The sequence below is a fragment of the Lemur catta genome, chromosome 1, assembly GCF_020740605.2.
Source record: "Lemur catta isolate mLemCat1 chromosome 1, mLemCat1.pri, whole genome shotgun sequence".
NCBI classification, from domain to species: domain Eukaryota; kingdom Metazoa; phylum Chordata; class Mammalia; order Primates; family Lemuridae; genus Lemur; species Lemur catta.
Window position 1 is genome coordinate 285,939,555 of NC_059128.1, and position 17,046 is coordinate 285,956,600.

The 17,046-nt window shown below is 50.0% G+C and overlaps 2 protein-coding genes across 8 annotated transcripts in view; one reads left to right on the forward strand and one right to left on the reverse strand.

Annotated features, from left to right (window-relative positions):
* LOC123630832 (minichromosome maintenance complex component 3 associated protein) overlaps positions 1-8,764 on the reverse strand; it is a 43,243-nt gene extending 34,479 nt beyond the window's left edge. The window contains exons 1-7 of one of the 2 annotated variants that reach the window (XM_045540862.1): positions 8,377-8,754; positions 6,574-7,897; positions 6,112-6,335; positions 3,219-3,297; positions 2,825-2,966; positions 1,061-1,251; positions 282-421 (exon numbers count right to left, since the gene is read on the reverse strand). In XM_045540862.1, the coding sequence (XP_045396818.1) occupies positions 282-421; positions 1,061-1,251; positions 2,825-2,966; positions 3,219-3,297; positions 6,112-6,335; positions 6,574-7,795 (1,998 nt within the window). In that variant the 5' untranslated portion in view covers positions 7,796-7,897; positions 8,377-8,754. Of the gene's footprint in view, positions 1-281; positions 422-1,060; positions 1,252-2,824; positions 2,967-3,218; positions 3,298-6,111; positions 6,336-6,573; positions 7,898-8,376 lie in introns of both variants that reach the window. The other variant, XM_045540863.1, reaches the window with a different exon arrangement.
* A 28-nt stretch (positions 8,765-8,792) lies between these two features.
* On the forward strand, positions 8,793-16,188 carry YBEY (ybeY metalloendoribonuclease). Of its 6 annotated transcripts, none has more exons than XR_006732769.1 (6): positions 8,858-8,931; positions 9,704-9,957; positions 13,586-13,714; positions 15,143-15,211; positions 15,382-15,532; positions 15,858-15,949. XR_006732769.1 is itself a non-coding variant. In XM_045540864.1 (6 exons), exons 2-5 carry the CDS (start codon positions 9,748-9,750, stop codon positions 15,942-15,944), a joined length of 495 nt encoding a protein of 164 aa, XP_045396820.1. In that variant the 5' UTR covers positions 8,858-8,931; positions 9,704-9,747; the 3' UTR covers positions 15,945-15,972; positions 16,128-16,188. The 6 variants fall into 6 exon arrangements, 4 of the variants coding, with proteins under 4 accessions (XP_045396823.1, XP_045396820.1, XP_045396821.1 ...); XR_006732770.1 differs by having other exon boundaries at positions 15,418-15,532; XM_045540864.1 differs by lacking the exon at positions 15,382-15,532 and adding an exon at positions 16,128-16,188 and having other exon boundaries at positions 15,858-15,972.
* Positions 16,189-17,046: the final 858 nt, after the last annotated feature.

Below are 17,046 nucleotides of genomic sequence, written 5' to 3' on the forward strand. Positions count from 1 at the left end.
CGTGGTGGCCTGGCCTGTAGTCCCAGCTACTTGGGAGGCTGAGGCAGGAGGACTGCTTGAGCCCAGGAGTTTGAGGCTGCCGTGAGCTGTGATGACACCGTGGCACTCCAGCCAGGGTGACAGTGAAAGGCTAAGAAAAAAAAAAAACAGCACAAATCCCCACAACCCTTTGAAAAAAGCAAACACCCACATCAAGTATCCATATGTACAGAAATTACAAAGAATAACCTCTCCTCTCCTGCACACCTTCCCCCTACCCCATGAGGGGACACGGAGCTCACCTGGTCAGTCCCTGGGAGCATTTCGAACACACTCAGCTGGCTCCGGGTCTCCCGCATGTACCGTTCCTTCTCAGGACACATGTCTGGGCACGTCCCAACAAAAGTCCTCGCTTTGTCCAGATCGGTTCTTTTCACCCGAGCTAAATGACGCCGAGTAAATGGTAAGAACTTACCATACAGATAGCAGCAACCCAAAGAAGTGTATTTTCATAATGATAAAAGGAAAAATAAAAATTAAAAAAACACACAAACTACCAAGAAAAAGAAAAATACTTCTAAAACTATGGGCCCCAAAGGAAGGGACTTACGGCCTAGCCCACCAGGCAGTGGACATCAAGGCTGACAAGGACTCCTGAGGCCACCCACCCCCCAACAGTCAGAGCCTCCCTGCAGACAAAAGGTGAGGGCGCACCCCCGAGTTAAGCCAGATTTTCCATCAGCGTTCCGTAACTCTTAGCACGACCTCAATGATAAACAATCATGGTGCAGGATGTTTGCCAAAAGGACCAATTTGTTACAAATGTAAATATTCAAAATAGACCACTGTTCTAAAACCGTCTCAGTATTCCTTAAGTTCTCAACATAACAAGAATCACACCACGGAAAGTGACTGGGTCCTGACCGCAATCAGTCAACCACGACTACTGCAGAATGGAACAGTTGCAAATGCAGCGCATCACAGGCCCCAGACCAACAGCAGCAGAGCCCCCGGGAAAGGAGATGCCGCCTTCCCCACACCCCTCCCAGGGCCCCTGGGCCTCCCCCACCACAGGCCACACCTTGGCGCATGACTCTGTCTCTCTGGTCCAGCAGGCGGTACTTCTCCTCAGACGTCTCAGCCACTGTGCCGATCAGGGAGCTGAGGGACGACACGCAGGGCCCAAGGCCCTCGGAGCCCTCAGAGCCTGAGTCAAAAAGGTCTCCCTCAAACTGCAGGGTCTTCAGAAGACTCGGCTTCTTCACTGGAGAGCTACACGGGGAACAACATGTTAAGGGCCTCGTATCACCCTGGCCGTGACATTGTTTTCATTTCTGAACGTGTCCCTTCATCTCTCAAGATTTTCTCTCCCCTAAAGCTAAGACACTATAGACACTGAAAGGAGATGAGCCTTTTTTTTTAGACGGGGTCTCCCTCTGTCACCCCAGCTAGAGTGCCGTGGTGTCACCACAGCTCACAGCCTCAAACTCCTGGGCTCCAGTGATCCTCCAACCTCAGTCTCCCAAGTAGCTGGGACTATAGGCATGCGCCACCACACCGGGCTAAATTTTGTCTATGTCTGTAGAGACGGGGTCTTGCTCTCTCTAACTCCTAGCCTCAAGTGATCCCCCTGCCTCCACCTCACAAAGTATTAGGATTACAGGTGTGAACCACCACACCTGGCTGAGATGAGCCTTGATAGAGCCGGTGATAAGCACAAAGTGGTATTCAATTTTTTTTTTAATTTTTGAATATTTCATATTTTCAAAAAGATGAGCTCATTTAAATAGCTAAAATGAACACTTATAGATTTCTATCTCAAAGAAATGAAATTCAGCCTGAAAAAAATTTAATAGCATAAGGAAATATTATGTCCACATTTTTATACACAAATTTATTCTGGCAGAAGGATATACTAAGAGAACCAGGCATTCTCTCCCAGCCTCACCACATTCCAGCTGGCCTTCATCATTCTCTGAACTTGAACGTAAAAGAACATGTAAGATAGAAAAGACTAAGAAAGAAAAAAGAAAAAGCAAACCGGCAACTGCATGGATAGTTTACAAAATGGAAAGTGAGGAAAACACCACATTGGCCACAACATGAAAGGTTAAACCAGTCCTGTTGAGGCAGGGCCGACGTGAGGGGAAAGGCTCGGGGCACAGAGCACCCGTCACGCACCAGCCAGCTCAGCGGAGCCTGCGTCACTGCGGGACGCTGGGCCCACAAACAGCCACGCTGGAAACCGAGAGTGATTATCGGGAACACGAGGTTACTACAGACCGACGTTCCAAGGGGCAGTCACTGCTTCTAGTGTGTGTGCTCAGGTGGAACTGCACACAACTGCATGGACAGTGGCCGGCCGCGGGACACTGCCCCCGAGCACCCACTGGGCAGCACCGCGCAGGCCTAAGGAAGCAGCCTCCCCGAGTAGAAAGGACACTGGGGTCTCCCGCAGCGGCAGCTAAAAGGACTAGACCAGCTACAAGAGCTCTGTGACCAGACTCTCCAGAGAAAATGCCTAGATGGGGGAAAAGGGCCCAGCGAGGGCTTTCTCAGCAACCTAGGCCAGAGGGTACGTGAGAATCAGCAGGGCCCACCACCCACACAGCTGGCAGTGCCAGAGTCAGAAAACGCCAAGTCTTCTGGCCAGGGACCACCAGCCCACGCTGGCTGGAGGGGCGGGCTCAGAAGGACCCCCTGCCACTCTGCCCCCAGTAGACCCTGGCAGCTGTCTTCCCCAACACGACCGCCCTCACCCCTCAGCCCTGAATCAGGCGTCACCACATTGCCCTAATCCCATGTGTCCTTCCCAAACACAGGCATTACAAGGGATCGGTCCCACCTTTTACTCAGGAGGCTGCCAGCCACAGCCCTCCCTGCAGGCTTGCCAAGAGGAGAGTGTTGAAAGGGCGTGTCCTCCATGCCCTGGCTGGCTTCTTCACCTGGTTTCTTCTCCTTCTGGGAAAAGGGTTTTTTGTTGGGACCTGAGGACACAGGAAGCAGAGAAGAGTTTATGCTATTATCCCCAATCACTTTATGCTGGGCTTTTCTCCTTTCCTTTTGGGAAAGGAGCATTCTTATCATTGTCACAGGAGGTGAGAAAGGGCCCAGGGGAGTAACTAGGAGACAAAAGGTCTGCTCAGAGCAGCCCCCACTGGCCCTGGGGAGGAGCCCCCACGCACAGGGCCTCGAACACAGAGCGTTAGAGACTGTGAGAAGAACAGTTGAAAACTCACTTATTTTCTTCTTGTGCCAAAAGATAGCCACGTCTTTATGCAAACCTTTCCCCTTCTTTCTAGCCAGGGCTGCAGATGCCTGGAAAACAGTTCACAACCACCAGGTGTGAGGACATCAGGACACCAAAGGAAATGAGATTGAAAACTCAAATGCAATGAGCAGAACAGACCATTCAGGAACACAAGGAGCCACTGTCCTTGGTCCAAGAGAGACACATCCACCCACCACGGTCTGGCCCGTGTTGTCTCCCTCCAGCTGTGGCAGTTGCAGACCTCACCTCTCTTACCTGTCTCACAAGCATGCATGTGCCCTGCTTTTTTTTTTTTTTTTCACATTAACAACTCTACTGTGATAGAACCCATAAACTTGACTGCTTTGGCATTTGGTGAGATGATTCTCACCAGGTGATCACATACACAGACATAGAAAGATTGCCAAGTCCCACTTACGCACAAAAGAAAGTTCCAGAATGATACCATTTATCCAAAGCATCCAACTACACGTTAGTATGCCTGCAGACATGCTTATGCACACCACGAGAGGTGCCTGGGGCTGCTCCTGGGTACAGGAGAGATGCAGGTGCTCGTCTTTGTGCATCAATTAGTTGTTTACAGTAGCAATGTATTCATACATGAGTTATGACACATAAATATTTTAGGTTCAGCTAGGAGAATAAGCACGTTGCAATAGCCAAAAAATAACTATGAAAACAAATGGGGAGGGTGCGGTGGCTCACACCTGTAATCCCAGCATTTTGGGAGGCCGAGGCAGGAGGATCCCTTGAGGCCAGGAGTTGGAGACCAGCCTGGGCAACATAGCGAGACCTCATCTCCACATAAATTTAAACACTAGCTGGGTGTGGAGGTATGCACCTATAGTCCCAGCTACTTGGCAGACTGAGGCAGGAGGATCTCTTGAGCCCAGGAGTTTGAGGGTACAGTGAGCTATGATGATGCCACTGCACTTTAGCCTGGGGGACAGAGCAAGACCCTATCTCAAAAAAAAAAAAAAAGAGGCTTACCATATTATTCAGCAATTCCACCCCTGAACATACACAAAAAAATTGAAAGCAGGGACTCAAACAGATACTTGTATGCCAGTGAGCATTTTTCACAACAGCCAAAGGTAGAAAGAATCCAAGGGTCCATCAATAGATGAATGGAGAAATAAAAATGTGGTCCATCCATACAATGGAACGTTATTCACCCATAAAAAGGAGTGAAGTTCTGATACATGCTACAAGACAGACAAAACCTTGAAAATCTTACACTAAGTGAAATAAGCCAGACACAAAAAGACAAGTGTTATATGATTTCACGTACATGAAATATCTAGAATAGGCAAATTCATAGATAGAAAGTAGACTGGAGGTTACCAGGGTTGGGAAAAGGACAGGGACAGGGAATTAATGTTTAATGGTTATGGAGTTTCTGCTTGGAAAGATGAAAAAGTTCTGGAAATATGTAGCGGTGATGGTTGCCCATCATTGTGAATGTAATTAATGCCGGTGAAGCACTGATGAAAAAGAGCAGTAGGAAAGGGCACACGGTTAAAGCCCTGTGAGTACAGCGGCCCCCTCTCACCCACAGGGAAACATTCCAAGACCCCCAGTGGAGGCCTCAAAGCTTGGATAGTATCAAACCATATATATACACTTTGTTTTTTCCTATATATACATACCTATGATAAAGTTTAATTTACATAACCAATCAGGCACAGTGAGAGATTCACAACAGTAAGCAGTAATCAAATACAACAGTCATAAGGTACTGTAATAAAAGTTTGTGGATATGGTCTCTCTCTCAAAATACCTCATTGTGTGTTATAATATTTTCCAACTGCAGCTGACCATGTGTAACTGAAACTGAAGAAAGTGGAGGACTACTGTATATTTTGGCACAAAATTTTTATTTTCAATAATTTAAAAAAAGGATATAAATTAATCATAAATGTATGCACAAAAATATCCAAAAACAGAAAAACGGCCAAGTAAACAGGATAGGATGCCATGTGGCATTTAATAATCCCATCCTAAACTATTTATTGATTTCATAAAACAGTGAAGATTACGACATGAAGAGTTTATCAAACAGCATATGCAGTATCATCCCATTTGTGTAAAAACAGTATGACTACATATTTGCAAAGACCAAATATCTGAGTACATAGTTGCAAAAACCAAAATATTCATAGCCGTTATCAGGGGTAGAACTTCAGTGATTTTATATTCCCCTCAGTAGAGCTTTCTGGGTCATCTCCCTACATTGACAGGCAATACTTGTATCCTTAAAAAAAAAAAGTCATAAAATATGCCTTCTATTTTATACATTCCTACAAAACTTTTCCCATAAGAATATTCAGAAAAAATGATAAAGATATAAAGCTACATAACATGAGCACTCCGGGCACACATACACCCCACAGCCAATGTATTATGCATACATTTAAAGTTACAATACAAACCCAGGGATTAACAGCCATTATCTCTGGGGGACAGCGTCATGAAGGGGTTTCACTTTCTGTATTGTTTCAATGTTTACAGTGGTTATGTATCATGACCAAAGACAACAAAAACAAAACCCAAAGACTCAAGTTTGAAAAGTTTAGTGGTTACAGAGCCACTCCAAAGCCTTTCAGATGCATCTGACTTCATGGGAACCACTCTCCCAGCATCTCTTGAACACAGCACCCTGCAGGGACCTGGAGCTTTTCACAAACAACTCGAAGTTATAAAATAAAAAGCGCTACCCCAGCCACTCTAAGTTAATAAGAAGGTATCTGAGTACTTTTCTTACAGTATAGCAAATAACTGATGGATTAAAAAAAAAAAAAAGGCTTTAAATTAGCAAAGTTCAAATTTAGGGTAACCAATGGCAAGTCAGGAGTACTCACATGATCAAAAAAATGCACCACGGCAAGCTTTTTGCTGCGCCTGGTAAAGATGCGCTGCACTTTAGCAATTTTGCTGAAGTGGTTCTCCAGAATGGTTCTGTCGTTGAGATAGTCAGGGATGTTCTTGCACTGGATTGCTGTGACTTCAGTGGGAGACAAGCCCCCCAGACTGTCTGTGCTCTCACTTCTTTTGCTCTGACGCACAGGAGTTCCTCTTAGAGAATCTAGGAGTTCAGAGAACAGACCCATAAATCCATGAGACGTAACTTTCAATTAACGGGAGGCACCAACTGTGCAAAAGCAAAGGAAATTTTCATGGATGTAAGACCTGCTCCAAGATCCTAAATGTTAGGATTCCCGATGTTTTATCAGAGCTTTATCTGAAAAATCAAGCTAATGGCCAGAGAAACTTACAGAGAATCAGGCAGGATTTACTCTACATGGTACATTTTGAGAGCTCACCTTCTTTTTTATCTCTACTTGCAGTTTCTTCTTCTTTATTCACACCTGGAAGCCGGGAAGGTGCCAGGACAGACTGACTCCCTCCTGGAATGGCCATGTGGTCACTTTCCCCAGACTCAACAAAGCCAATTTCCTTTTTAGATTCCTTGTTGCCCAGACGACCTACTTCTTTATTGCTTTTGAAAACATCCTGTATCGTCCGACCAAACAAAGTGCCTCCTCGGGGTCGATTCAGGCGCACGGGTCGTTTATCTGGGGGGTGATCACCCCTGGACAGAGGGTCCAAATCTTCTCCTGTCTCATGGCCATGTCTCCTTGGGGAACGATCCTGGTCCTCCTTCCTTTTCAGTCCTTTCATGAGGCTGGGAAGTGGCTCCATCTGGGAAACACCTTCTTCACAAGCTTGTCTGACATCTGTTTTGCTAACTGGGAAGGGTTCACCCAACACCCCAGAAGACGACATTGGGAAGCTACTGAAGCTACTATTAGAACTTCCAAATATCGATTTCGGTCCTCTCTTCTCTTCCTCTACATTTTGGTTTGACAAACCAGGAGTAAAGGCAGATGATGAATTATTACTATTAACTGGTTTTGAAAAAGTAAAATTTGAATTGGTAGCTGAACTACTTGTCACCTGAGGAAAAGAAAAAGGGGCCAGGCCTCCAGATCCACTACTAATTGGGTGGGAAAATGTGAAAAACCCAGTAGAAATCTGGCTCTGGGTTTTCTCTGGCTCAGATTCAGCCCCCAATATTGGTCTGAACACTGCATTTTCCAGAGGTTTAAAGCTGAATTCTGTTTTCCCAAAACCAGAGCTTGCTATTTCTCCAGCTTCTGGTCCAAAAGTAGAAGTACTTGGGAAAGCAGCAACATTGGTGGGTGATTTAAAACTAAATCCTGGGTTTCCGGACACAGATGAACTTGAAGGCCCAGAAGTAGCTACAAAGGTAGGAGTGTGTTCAAGTCCAGAAAAGAGTCCAGCACTTGAAGTTTGGGTGAATCCTGATGTTTGCACTGAAGAGGAATGACTTATTCCAGAAGATGCTGGAAAGGTGGGTACCTGTGAAAATCCTGAGCTCTTCCCAGATAACATATTGTTTTGTCCAAAAAGGGGAGATTGACCAAATCGAAATGGTGCCGTAGACTGAAATGATCCCATGCAACTACCAGAGGATGGGAAAGCACTAGGCTGCTGCCCACTAAAAGGATTTGTTGGGTTCATCTTCTGATCCAATTACTAAAAGGTAATAATTATTATGTGTACAAAATTAGTCTTCTTCCTTAGTAGCTTGCACTAGGGAGCTCCCTTCACCATCAAGATAAGCTGAAAAACAAAAATTCAGATCATCACAACTGTATTCTGCTAGCAGACTAAGAAATTAACTTTTGATCATGTCATACTCTAAAGATAATTACTTAAAAGGCAGCCAAAGCACTATTATTTTCTGAGAGCCAATAGGTTTTTGCCGGAAGGCAGAGAAGAGAGTGACACAAATAATTACTTTGTTACACAGGATTAAAGTATGATACTTTACGATTTAAAAAAAAAAATCCAAATCATTTTACTGAATTGACAAATTCAAGAGAAACCTCAATTATTAATAAATAAAAAAGAATGCCATTATACCTTTCAATTTAAAGAGAGAAATTTCTCTGACTTCCTCCATTCTCCATGGCCAGAGATTTACAATGTAACACCGTTAAAACATTAGTGTTCTAGTGTTTCCTCCCACCTAATTTTCCTCCGAGTACCCGGAGCACTCAGTACTCTTCCCAAGCACAGAAACATGCTGTTTTTCATACCCTAGCGACCGCCCCAGGAACTCGCTCAAAGGACCAGCGCGTTCACACGCAGACGCCGCCTCCTGGCAGGAGGGCTGCTCAGAAGAGGGGGTCTTTCACCCGGCACAATCCGAAGGGTCTCGAAGGGCGCTGTCCCGCCCGGGCTCGCAGGGGCCGCGGCGCCCGGTCCGCTCCGTCGGCGACGGTGCGGAGGGGAGCGCAGGGCTCCACGGGGAAGGCAGCGGGCGTCCCTGCCGGCCCAGCCTCCAGGCGCCGCTCACCGTCGGGCCGCAGCACACCGAGGCCCGCCGCCACCGCGCCGGCTCCCTCGGTGCCGGGACAGAGGCCCAGCAACAGGCCGCGGGAGCCAGCGTTTCACTGCGCCCGGCGGGCGGAAAACCGCGGCAGGCCGACTTCCGGTCCGTGCCGCGCCGCCGGGTCCCACCCGGTCCCACCGCCTTCAGGTTCCGCTCTCCCGGTGGCGGCGGGGCTTCCGGTGGGGCTTCCGGTGGGGTGGGCCGCCGCTCTCGCGCCTCCGCCTTGTCCTGTCTCAGGCTCCGCCGGCTTCAGATAGCGGTACGTGCGTGGCGGGTTCCTCATCTCCCAAGTGAGGACGTCGCACTCAGCGGCGTGGGCCCGCGGAAAGCCCCCAGACCAAAGAAGACCCCAAGCGCGGCCTCTCCCACCCTCTTCTCCTCCCACCCTCCCTCCCCCATGCCTGTCCTCCCCCACTGCCTCATCCCCCCTACCTGTCCTCTCCCCTCCCCCACTGCCTCATCCCCCTACCTGTCCTCTCCCCTCCCCCACTGCCTCATCCCCCTACCTGTCCTCTCCCCTCCCCCACTGCCTCATCCCCCTACCTGTCCTCTCCCCTCCCCCACTGCCTCATCCCCCCTACTTGTCCTCTCCCCTCCCCCACTGCCTCATCCCCCCTACCTGTCCTCTCCCCTCCCCCACTGCCTCATCCCCCGTACCTGTCCTCTCCCCTCCCCCACTGCCTCATCTGCCTGCAGCCCTCCCTCCCCCATACCTGTCCTCTTCCCTACGCCCACCCGCACCGGCACCCTATTCCTCCCATGGTCCACCCACCCGGTTTCACTACAAATGGCTCCTTCCCCTCCACTGGCCTTTATTTCCTTCTGGCTGTATGTTGATTCTGGTGTACCTGCCTGTGTGGCTTCCTTTATGTGCTCTCATTTTTATATCTTCCTTGTGGTAAATGTAAATTCTCTTAAGATTTTCAATAAATTCCACCAAATAAAGTGATTTGATTATGTGTCCGTGTGTATTTTTATATAATTTATTATTTCCTAGTACTGATTGGTCTTCTCTTAAATTTTAACCACAGGTTCCCTTGCAAACATTTTTAAACAGCTGTTTGTTCATCCTGAAATGAGTTTGGTGATTAGAAATCTGCAGCGAGTCATCCCCATCAGGAGAGTCCCCCTTCGCAAGAAGATCGAGATTGTAAGGAGTATTTTAGGAGTGCAGAAATTTGACCTTGCAATCATCTGTGTTGACAACAAGAATATTCAGCACCTTAATAGAATCTACAGAGAGAAAAATGTCCCAACCGATGTGCTTTCTTTTCCATTTTATGAGGTAAAAAATATGTTCCTCTTTTTGTCTAGCCTCCCTTCCAGAGTAAATTTCCTGTGTTAATTACATTACAGATATGATTTTCAATTTTAATTTTGAAAATTTTCAAATATACACAAAAGTAGAGCAGTATTGTCAACAGAAAAGAAACCAAACTCTGTAAAATAATTTTGAAGAGATTTATTCTGAGCCAAATTTAAGGATCATGACCCAGAACCACGCCCAAGAAGCCCTGAGCAAGTGGACTCGCGTGGCTGGGTTACAGTTTGGTTTGATACATTTCAGGGAGACGGGTTACAGGTAAAGTCATAAATCAATACTTGGGAATCATACATTGTTTTGGCCCGAAAAGGTGGGCCATCTTGAAGTGGGGGCTTACAGGTTATAGGTGGTTTTAAAGATTCTTTAGCTTCTAATTGGTTAAAGACATGAAGCTTTGTCTAAAAGCTTAGAATGTTTTAACATAGTTGCTGTTTATCAGAGATAAGCCATGGGGATATAGATTTGTTGTGTAAATTGAGGGCCTGTAGGTTTGTCTTGCATACCCTTAGGCTTGTGAATGGATTACAAAGGATGTCCTCAAGAAGGGAGAAGAGGCTGGGCGTGGTGGCTCACACCTGTAATCCTAGCACTCTGGGAGGCCAAGGCGGGCGGATTGTTTGAGCTCAGGAGTTCAAGGCCAGCCTGAGCAAGAGCGAGACCCCATCTCTACTAAAAATAGAAAGAAATTAACCAAACAACTAAAATATATACAAAAAAATTAGCCGGGCATGGTGGTGCATGCCTGTAGTCCCAGCTACTCAAGAGGCTGAGGCAGAAGGATCACCTGAGCCCAGGAGTTGGAGGTTGCTGTGAGTTAGGCTGACGCCATGGCACTTTAGCCCAGGGAACAGAGTGAGACTCTGTCTCAAAAAAAAAAAAAAAGAAGGGAGAAGAGCATGATGAGGCATGTCTGACCTCCCTCCTCCTGCAGGCAATTTAGTTTTAGGATATTCCTTTGGCCACGAGAGGGTCCATTCAATCAGCCGGTGTTGGGGGGGGGGTGCTTAAAATTTTATTTTAGTTCACAGCATGTTAATCCCCCACTGAGCAATGCCCATCACAGAGGCCACAGGGGGCGGTGCCCATCTCCCAGGGGCCACAATCCCACTGGTAGAGCCAACAGAAAGAAGAAAGTTGACTAGAGTCCAACCTCTCCCCTCTTAATGCTATCAGTGAATTAAAAGAGAAGTGAAGTGCTTCTGCAATTTTGTGATTCATTAATGAATTTGGATTGGAAAAATTAACACTGAAAAGAACAGCCTGGGGTAAATAGTTTCAACAAATATAATGTGACAGCTATCAGGTTACTGTCTACATTGTGTCAATTATTCAAGGCTTCCCACGATGTCAGTAGCAGCATAAATTGGAGCAGACCTTTTGGAAAGCAATTTGTCAATAAACTTCAGGAGCCTTTAAACAGGATATTCTTTAATCTGCTGGTGTCCCACCTGAGAAAATAAAAGACTGAAGAGATAAAATGCTGAGGGGCCATGGCTCACACCTGTAATCCCAGCACTCTGGGAGGCCAGACCAGGAGGATCCCTTGAGCTCAGGAGTTCAAGACTAACCAGAGCAAGAGCAAGACCCCATCTCTACAAAAAATACAAAAATTATCCAGGCATGGTGTCACGTGCCTGTAGTCCCAGCTACTCAGAAGACTGAGGCAGGAGGATCGCTTGAGACCAGGAGTCTGAGGTTGCAGTGAGCTCTGATGACACCATGGCACTCTAGCCTGGTGACAGAGTGAGACTCTGTCTTAAAAAAAAAAAAAGATAAAATGCTGAATGTGTAATGTAATAATGTATTAAAATGTTCACTCACTGTTCTCTGTAACAGGAACAAAAATATCCAGCCACAGGCAAAGGCAACTAGCTATAGTGTAAATAGCCCTCCACTAAGTGGACTGGTCCTTATAGGCTTTATGCAGGAAAATGTAAAAAGACTATTCAGGATGAAACATCAAGCAGAAAGAACAAATATAAAATTGTGTCCTTGTGGAAGTTGTGGATCTGTGAGATTCTGCATTAGGAAGGATGAAAGAAATGGAAAGTAACTCATTTGACAGGGTCCTGTCAACCTAAATAACAAACAGAGAGAGGCTCTCTAAAAGAAAATTATGTTTGTTTGGGAATAGAGCATTGCAGTGAGAACATGTGCACGCTCAGGAAGGTAAAGGAAGACAAAGGGTTTTAGAGGAAAATGAGAAGAATTGCATAATTGTTTAGAGGTAATTATCCTTGGCTACAAAGATTAGTATCAGTGTGAGCTCGCACAGGCAGCTGCTGGGCAGACGTCCTTGCAGAAGTGTATTTGTGCAGGTTGTGGTTCTTGCAGAGTCTTTGAGGTAGTTTGTCGTCAGGTGCGTAAGCATGAGAATGCTCTCCTCACAGCCTTTCCCAGCTCTATTTGTCAGGGGTTTTTTAGCACTAGTGGCTCCTCTTTGATTCTGACAACTGTCACAGTGGAAACATTTATGTCATGTGTGTATGGCGGTGCAGTCCACCTCCACTGGCCCACACTGCTATCCCAGCCTGGGACTTGCAGCTTGAGAGTGATGTGGTCAGAGAGCAGGTGCTCGGGCGCGGTGGCTCACGCCTGTAATCCTAGCACTCTGGGAGGCTGAGGCGGGTGGATCGCTCGAGGTCAGGAGTTCGAGACCAGCCTGAGCAAGAGCGAGACCCTGTCTCTACTAAAAATAGACAGAAATTATCTGGCCAACTAAAATATATATAGAAAAAATTAGCCGGGCATGGTGGTGCATGCCTGTAGTCCCAGCTACTCGGGAGGCTGAGGCAGTAGGATCGCTTAAGCCCAGGAGTTTGAGGTTGCTGTGAGCTAGGCTGACGCCACGGCACTCACTCTAGCCAGGGCAACAAAGTGACACTCTGTCTCAAAAAAAAGAAAAAAAAAAAAAACTCAGAGAGCAGGTGCTCGTGTGCCTCGGGACTAGTGAGCCAGAGTCTCCAGGATGAACCTGAACTGTGTCCGCCTGTGGTCATGTTGCCACCCAGCCAGGTCCTTTGCCCACCACACAGGACAGCACAGTGCACTGAGACAGCAGGGGTCTCAGCAGAGAAAGCATTTAACATCACAGAGGAATTTCTCAAGTCTGTCTCCCTAAGAATTTGGGAATTTGAGGGCCAGGGTTTTTAAAGGTGGCTTGGTGGACAGAGTGCTGGGGATGAACACACAGGTTGGGAAGCAGAAGTTGTCTCCTTGGGCTGAGTCCGTGTCTGGGCAGGGGTTGCAGGACATGTCGATGCAGTCCCCTGCATAGCCACTGGTCCCCCTCCAAATGCACAGTCTAAAGATCTCTTAAAGACCAGTCTCAGGTTTTACAATAGCAATGTCATTTATAGAAGTGATAAGGGAAATTACAAATCTTATGCCAGTCAGGGACACGTGCCCTCTAAGCGGCAGGCCAGCTGGGGACGGCGGCGGCTGACTCTCGGCTACGCCTGCACTGCCGCAAAATCAGACTCCACCACGGTTCTTCCTCACGGCCCTACACCACTTTCACGTGTGCGGCTTCAGCTGGGTTGCTATTGCTGAGACGGTGTTCTCTAAGTCTGTTTTTCCTCGTTTTTAGAACCTGAAAGCAGGTGAATTTCCACAGCCTGCTTTTCCAGACGACTATAATTTGGGAGACATTTTCCTAGGAGTGGAGTTTATCTTCCACCAGTGCAAAGAAGATGAAGATTACAATGACATCCTGACCGTAAGTGGGGACACAAGATCACGTATCCTGGCTAACAAGACACGGGCCATGCAAGGAGGTCGAGAACACGACCCCCGCGTCCACACTAGGGCCACAGGTTCCAGGGGTCACTGGGGAGAACCTGCAGACGAGGGGCACACAGGCCAGGCGGGTGGGCATGCCCCGCCGGTGCTGGGGAAGGAGGGACACACCATGGAAACACAGGAGCCCCAGGGCAGCCTTCTCAGCCCTACAGAGGAGCAGGCTGTGCTGCTGAGACCCGCCAGGTCGGCTTCTCACTGAGCTGCCAGAAGGGGGGTCAGAGCCTCCAGACCTTCCAGATGTTTCTCCTCAACTTGATGCAAAAAATGAAAAGCCACATGTGACTGACTCATGTCTGCCTTGCCCCCGGATTTACCTGAGCACCTTCCTGTGGCTCAACAGCTGCCCCTGACTCATCTCTGGGGACCCCAGTGCTCCTGTGTGACTTTAAGCTTCCCAGCCAGACAGCACGAGAGGGCATGACCTCAGCCCAGGCTCCCTCGTCCTGTCAAGGGAGGTGGCCCAGCTGGGCTCAGCCTGGGATCTCCGTGGGGAGTGGGCACCCTCCGTCTTGCCTTCCCCTTCTCACCCTCCACGTCCTGCTGGGCCTCACACCAGCCCCAGGCACGTCCCACCTGGGCCGGCCTCCTCCCTTCACCCCATCCCAGAGGAGATCTTGATCTCCCTACAGTGACAGTCCCTGGTCTACCTCTCACTCCCTCAACCACACCCACGTGGGGTGGCCTCTGGCAGCCTGGGGTCATCTCTAGTCTCCAGGGCACCTGCTCAGAGGAGCACTCCTGACCCGCTGGTTCACGGGCCTTCCCTCTTCTTCCCTCTCCAGCTCTGGGCTCTGTCTTGGAGCCCACCCCTGTGGGGTGGAGATGGCTCAGTGGGTCCTCCCATGCCAGCAGCTGGTGCTCCGCCTCTGCCTCCAAACCCCCTCTGCACAGAGCGTCCAGTAAAGTTGGGGTCTGCTTGAGGCCCTGCCCCCTGCTACTCTCCTGTCCCCACCCTCCCCGGGCTGGGCCTGGGGTGCGGGCTGTGCCCCTCCCCTCTGAGCTCAGGGAGGCCTGCCCGACTGCTCCACTCCCCGTTCCTCTCTCCCCAGCACTTGGCTGTCCCACTGGCTGCCTCATTCTTTTTAAACGAACCCCTCCCCGCACTGCTGGCAGGTCCTGGGCAGCTCCATCCTCCCAGCCCCCTCTGTGGGTGGGGTTTTCCCATTTTAGACGGGAGGGAACACAGGCTGAGTCCCGCAGGGCCCTGCCCCAGCGTCCCTGACCTAGGAGAGCTTGGGCAACTGCGTCCCACTTGCCGAGAGCAGTCCGTGACCCTGGGGGTGCTCCTGAAGGGACAGCTTCCCGTTGGATCATCCCCTGAGCCGTATTTTAACTATTCTCACAGGTGACTGCCACCCACGGACTCTGTCACCTGCTGGGCTTCACACACAGCACGGAGGCAGAGTGGCAGAAGGTAGGAGCCCGACGACCTTCCCACTCAAGGGGGTGTGTCTGGGTGGGCACCCCCAGGCCTCGGCCCGGCCCTAGACCTAAGGACCCAAGGCCAAGACCGAGGCTTCCGCCCGCCTTGCCCTTTGTGAAAGACTCGCAAATGTTTGTTGTAAACATCCCGCCGGCCCCCAGATGAGCTTAGCTGTGTCGTGTGTTCACTGTTGGAAGGAAGGCCTGAGCACCAGGACTCGCTGTGTGGTCAGAAGGCTTAACGTTTAGAAAATCTTTACAGAAGATTTTCTCTCCCGGGGCCTCCCTGCCCGCGGGTTGGCGCTGAGCGCAGGTGCGGGTCTAAGCTGTGCAGAACCGGGTCCCGCCAGCGGGAGCAGCGGGGGGAGGCCGGGGGGCGGGGCCGGGGGAGGCGGGGCCGGGGGCGGGGCAGGCGGGGGCGCGGAGGGGCGGGGCGGGCGGAGGCGCGGGCGGGGGCCGGGGGCGCGGAGGGGCGGGGCGCGGAGGGGCGGGGCCGGGGGCGGGGCGCGGGGGGAGGCATGGGGCGGGGCGGAGGCGGGGCCGGGGGCGCGGAGGGGCGGGGCCCGGGGCCGGGGGCCGGGGGCGCGGGCTCGCTCCCCGGGGCCACGCCCAGCACTTCCTCCCCTCCCCCCCCCCAGATGCACCAGAAGGAGAAGCTGGTGTTGGACGAGCTGAACCTACGCGCTGGAACCAGGCTCCAGCCCCTGAGCAGGGGCCTTTTCTGATGCCTGATGCTCTGGACGTGAGGACAGGGTGGGGACGGACCCCTCTCCTCTGGGCCCCAGGGATGGAGGGCTCAGCTGGCCGTGGCTGTCCTGTGGGCTGCACAGGCACCAGCCACGTCGGGGCTAACCCCCTGAGTGGAGCGCTGACGCACAGCAGAAATTCCCATTCCTTCCTCTGTGTAGGACACGTGAGATGCTTTTACAAATCCTAGAATTGAAAGAGCATATAAACCTCATTCTGTTCTCTGGGCGTCTGCTGATCTTTCCTCGGAAGTCCAGCGCTCTGGGGAAGAGGCACTTGCGGCACCTCTGCAGCCTGCCGGAGGGGTGCGCCGGGGGTCCCGCAGGAGGGGCTGCCCTTGCCGGGAGCCCGCCCCAGCCCTCAGGAGCCCTTTAACCTTGAGCTCCAGTCTAGTGTCGAGGCCCAGGTGGCCCAGCCAGTGACCAGGCCGTCCAAAGACCGTCAACTCTTGCCACATTTCTTGCCTCTATTAAATAAATAATTATGTTGAGAAATAGAACCAAAGAGAAAAGCCATGTTAAAAAAAATCCGTGTGAAAATAGGATATAGTGTCAGACCTTTAATTCATGCTTTTTTAACAAGAGCACAGTCTCTGGAATCACATCCAAAAGTGCACAGAGACGGTTCCGAGAGAAGCGGATGTCAGCACTGTGGCTCCGCTGGGCTCAGACCTGTCTGTCCAGGTGGAACCGGCCGTTCCCCCCCGCAGGAGCAGGCCAGACGGACGCCTGCGCGGCTGAGCGGCAAATGTTGCCTCCCACCTGGAAGATTCCAAGGATACAAAGGTAGAAACAGGTGCCTGCTTGTGAGGATCTTAGGGAATGAACGAATCTATCCTCAGAGGGAGGAAATGAAAACTTAGGCATGATACCTAAAAATAATATTTAAATAAAAATAACATTAAAACGCAAGGCGTTGGGAGCAGTGGCTCATGCCTGTGATCCCAGCACTTTGGGAGGCCAGGGTGGGAGGGTCGCTTGAGCCCAGGAGCTGCAGACCAGCCTGGGCAACGTAGTGAGACCCTGTCTCTACAGAAATTTTTAAAAAATTAGCCGGGGGTGGTGGTGCGTCTGTAGTCCC